The sequence below is a fragment of the Pteropus vampyrus genome, unplaced genomic scaffold, assembly GCF_000151845.1.
Source record: "Pteropus vampyrus isolate Shadow unplaced genomic scaffold, Pvam_2.0 Scaffold30, whole genome shotgun sequence".
NCBI lineage: Eukaryota > Metazoa > Chordata > Mammalia > Chiroptera > Pteropodidae > Pteropus > Pteropus vampyrus.
The window spans coordinates 7,271,867-7,276,542 of NW_011888811.1; the positions used below are offsets into that span (position 1 = coordinate 7,271,867).

Sequence of the window (4,676 nt, forward strand, 5' to 3'; positions counted from 1 at the left end):
GAAATAAGCCCTTAAGTAGAGATTTGAATGCAAATCTTTATTGTAAAATGTATTTAATAACGTTCAATGTCCTTTTAGTATGGTGGCCAGGAACATTTGGATGCCCCTCCAGCTGAATTGCTTTTAGCTCAGACGGAGGACTATGTGGAGTATTCAAGACATGGGACAGTCATTAAAGGACAAGAGCGGGCTGTCGCCTGCTCTAAGTATGAGGAGGACGTGAAGATCCACAATCACACGGTATGTGTTAAACCAAAACCATTTTGTGTCCTTGTTAGCATTTTGCTCTGGATTGTATTTTATACTACAGTGTCATTATTGAATCACTGCTGTGCTTTTCTTTTTCTTACATTTCAAGTTTGTTTTATGAAATTTTTCCAAAAACAGGAAAAATGCGAAAGAGTACTATTATGTTCACCTTATACCACCTAGATTCAAAATTTTTTTATATGTTCTCATATATGCTTTGTTTAGGTATGTGTGCACACATACATGTTCTGAGATCTATGTGTTTGTTTTTACTGTATATTTACATATTTGAAACATTTGGAAATTACAGATGTCATAACATTTCACCCATAAAGTGTACATATCATATATCTCCTAAAATTAAGGATATTCTCTTTTGTGATTACATTACCATACCATGGTAAGTATGTACATACCATGCTTCATATGACATTAACTCCTTAATGTTATATTCTCTCAAGTCCTTAATTACATTTTCCAAAATAAACCCCAAAATGGGTTTTTTTTTTTTGCGGGGGTGGGGGGGCGGAGTTTGTTTGTTTTTTTAAGTCAGAATCCAGTTGAAGTTTATTTTGATTATTATTTGGTTGTTATATCTCTTTTTTTTCTAGACTATATCTCTCCTATTTTATGACTGTGACTATTTAACAAATTAGGCCAGTTTTCTTGTAAACTGTCTCATATTCTATGGTAGATGGGTTTCTAGTGATATAACTAATTTCTCTGTCCTTTGCATTTCTTATAAACAGGAAATCAAATTTAAAGGGTCTAAAGCCTTAATTTGTTAAATATTTTAACAAGAACACTTCATAGGTGATGCAGAATACTTCATATTTCATCACATCGTAAAGCATATAATAAAGCATGTCCCTTGCTGTATCATTGAAGTACCCAAACTACAGTTGTCTCTCTAAGGGGTCAAAACCTTAACTACCTGTAGGAGTTTGTCTGATAAACATATATGATTGAAGTCAACAAGGCAAATTGTACAAACCAGAGAACACAAACCCTGTTTAATAAGGGCATTCACTGTTCAGCAACACCCAGTTCTTTCCAAGTGGGAGTTTCCTAGTCCTTAATTTTTAAAGAGAAGTCACATCGCCTAAATTTTTTAATACATTTTAGGAATACGTTATAAGACCATTGTAACTATAATGCTTGCTTCTTACACTTGAGGTCAGGCTAGCCTTTACCTGTTAACTAGCCCTGGAATCCCCACAATTTTCCTTTCAAATTGCCCTTAAGAGAGCTATAGTATTTTATACTCCTATCAACAGTATGTGAGAGTCCCTGGTTCAGGTTCCATTTCAAGTAACCTCTCTCTCTGTCTCTCCCCCCGTCCCTCCAGCATATCTGGGGATCTTACTGGAAAGAAGGCCGGTGGGGATACAAATGCTGTCACTCTTTTTTCAAGTATTCCTATTGTACTGGAGAAGCTGGGAAGGAGATTGCCGTAAGTAATTGTCCTCTAGTACTTACAGCTATAAAACAACCAAAGCTCTTAAGTCACAATTTGTATGAAACGTGTCTTCTCATGTTTCAGATTTTAACTTTTTCTTAGATGATTGGTAACTATGATACTCAAGTCCAATTACATATGTTTTCCCACAGAATTCAGAGGACTGTATTGTAAATGATATAACTGGAGAAGAGTCAGTGAAAAAACCTCAAACCCTCATGGAGGTAAGTCTATAACACTTGTCCTGAATTTTTAAGTCCTGGAGGAAGGACTTTAAAACTTGCACTAGAGTTTTGTTTTCGCATCAGTAACACTATATTTCAATCCTCCCTGTCAGATGCATCAGGATAAACTAAAAGAAGAGAAAAAGAAGAAAAAGAAGAAGAAGAAGCAGCAGCATCGAAAGAGCAGTTCAGATAGTGATGATGAAGAAAAGAAACATGAGAAACTGAAAAAGGTACTTTGTGAAGTCTAAATAGTAAAAGTGACAACACCACTCTTTATTGATTAGGGATCTTAGGAAATTATCTAGTCCTGTCTACAAACTCATTTTAAAAATGAGGAAGTGAGGCCCCATTCTGAGTGACATGTCCATGTCACCTGGTATCAGGCTTAGAATGTGACTGGAGATTTTGTGTGTCTTGGTATTGCCAGTTTCCTGGAATATTTGACAAATATCATGAATGCACAAAAGAAATGTGCTTTGTGAAGCTATAATTTTAGTTATTGACATGTTTTCCAGAAAGAATTGCCTTCTAGCTCTGTAATCTAAGTTTCAGCAAGTCCTTAGGAAAAGTCACAATTGCAGTCTCCACCAGAAGCATCAGTTGTGGGCTTTTGTCAGTAAAAGGAACATATTCAATTTTTGCAATTAAGTGAAAATTCTTTAATATTGAAAATGTTGTAGAATGTTTTGTGTTCTATGAAAATAATCATATGAGCCAAATAATGATTAGTTACAGCTTGACAGTGGAAGGGCTGACTCCCAAGCCATTTCAGGCAGTCTAGATTTTTGATGTAGCAATTCATATTCAGTAGAATCTTTTGGTATTCTACTACTTTGGAACAAAAGAGCACTGATGTAGAGCCATAATACTCATGCTTTTCCTCTCACTGTAGGCACTGAATGCGGAGGAGGCCCGCCTTCTTCATGTCAAGGAGCTCATGCAGCTTGATGAGAGGAAGCGGCCTTACAATAGCATATTTGAAACTCGGGAACCCACTGAGGAGGAAATGGAGGCCTATAGAATGAAACGTCAGAGGCCAGATGACCCCATGGCCTCTTTCCTTGGACAGTAGTAACTAGTCATAGATGGTCACCCACGATAAACACAGCTGATGATTGTAGATGAGAAAATCGGTGTCTGCTCATCTCGCTGCCTAATAAAGCTTCTAGAAGTCTCATAGTAAATTAATTCATTTCCACACTGAAGAAACAGGAGAAAAAGAGAAGGTACATTAAGTGCAGATTAAGATTTTATTTCCAATTTTATATTAATGATTTGGAAATAGGCCCTGGCTTGCTCAGGCATGTGCGTGCTATTTCTCTCTCTCCTGTCTTCCACTCAGTAATTAAGTCTCAAACTTTATTTCTTCAGTTTTTATGGCCCTTTATCTAGTGTTTGCACACATGTTAAAGGTAGGTTAGTTACTCTTTCTCAAAACCAGGGCCTCATTTTTTTCTAATTAGTAGTAACTAATTGTAGTTATTTTATAGTCATTTGTTTTTTTGTCTTTTAAGGTCTTTCTGGTCTACAGTTAAAAATCTGAAAGGAAATTTGTATAACATGTGAATAACTTTATCCTGTGCGGTAATAATTCTGTTTTTTACTTATTTATAAAATTATTTTGAAAATATTTCCTCATATCTCACACCCAAAACTAAATTATTAGCCTCTGAATGGAAAAATAACTATTATGTCATTCTTAAATCAGTGCTGACCAATTAGTATTAGGTCTTTTACCATTCTGGGCGTGAACCTTTAGACACAGAAATCCTTTCCTTTAAAATAGAGGTTATGGTTTGTGATACAGATTTTTTTGTTTTAATTGTGATTGCCTTTATATTATAATCATGAATATTAAATTCGATTTTAAAAACTTATAGAGTATTCCTTAGACCTAATCTTTGTAGCCAGCAGGTGCCACATTGTATAATTTGCGAAAAGCAAATTATAAAAAATTCTTTGAAGGTTTCTTCAAAGAATTATAAGGATAGCTTACAGGGCAACTAGTAACCAAATTTGCCATGATCCTCAAGCCTATTCTGAGAACGTTGTGAAAATAATACCAACAGTGAAAGCAAGATCTGTGAAAACGAGTTAAAACCTCTGACATGAGTGCATTGACTTAACAGCTCAATGGATTTTTCTGAGCTACCAAAAACTGGTAGGATATTGCATTAAGGTAGCATCTCAGAAATAGTTCTAGTGGGAGAGTAACTAATAGTGAAGTACTATGGGTGCACGTGGTATCTAGATTCAGACTGGTATGAAATTGAAACAGCACTGCAAATACAGCTAATGTTTACCACTTTAAGAATGTCAAAAGTTATTCATATTTGCACCTTAACACTGCATTGGGTGGTTCAACACAACATCTGAGATTGGTGTTTATTTTGTATTTTTTGTTAATAAAAATATGTAATCGAGAATACTTAACTATGAATGGTCCGTAGCATTATTTCAAGTATTTGGCAGAAAAGTGGTTGTTGATAGGGCTGGCAGGGAGCCTGAATTATCTTCTATGAGTTTGAATCAGTAATTTTGGGGGTCTTTTAACTCAAAAAATGTCACATATCCTTTCTGGGTGTCTGTTCCCTCTTCTGTGAAACCTAATTTATTCCGGTTTTAGAAAAATTCTATAATACCTGAAATCATGTCTTATTTCTGTTTCAATTCAGAAGAAAGGTAGTATCCAGAACATTACTCAAGGTATGTGCTTTGATTTTATTATATCAATAATAGCT

At 35.2% G+C, this 4,676-nt stretch overlaps 1 protein-coding gene across 1 annotated transcript in view; it reads left to right on the forward strand.

The window, feature by feature from the left end:
• SLU7 (SLU7 homolog, splicing factor) overlaps positions 1–4,368 on the forward strand; it is a 15,224-nt gene extending 10,856 nt beyond the window's left edge. The window contains exons 13-16 of the mRNA XM_011356710.2: positions 1,598–1,702; positions 1,861–1,932; positions 2,046–2,165; positions 2,828–4,368. Coding sequence (XP_011355012.2) covers positions 1,598–1,702; positions 1,861–1,932; positions 2,046–2,165; positions 2,828–3,007 — 477 coding nt within the window. The 3' untranslated portion in view covers positions 3,008–4,368. The remainder of the gene's footprint in view (positions 1–1,597; positions 1,703–1,860; positions 1,933–2,045; positions 2,166–2,827) is intronic.
• The last annotated feature ends 308 nt before the right edge of the window (positions 4,369–4,676 follow it).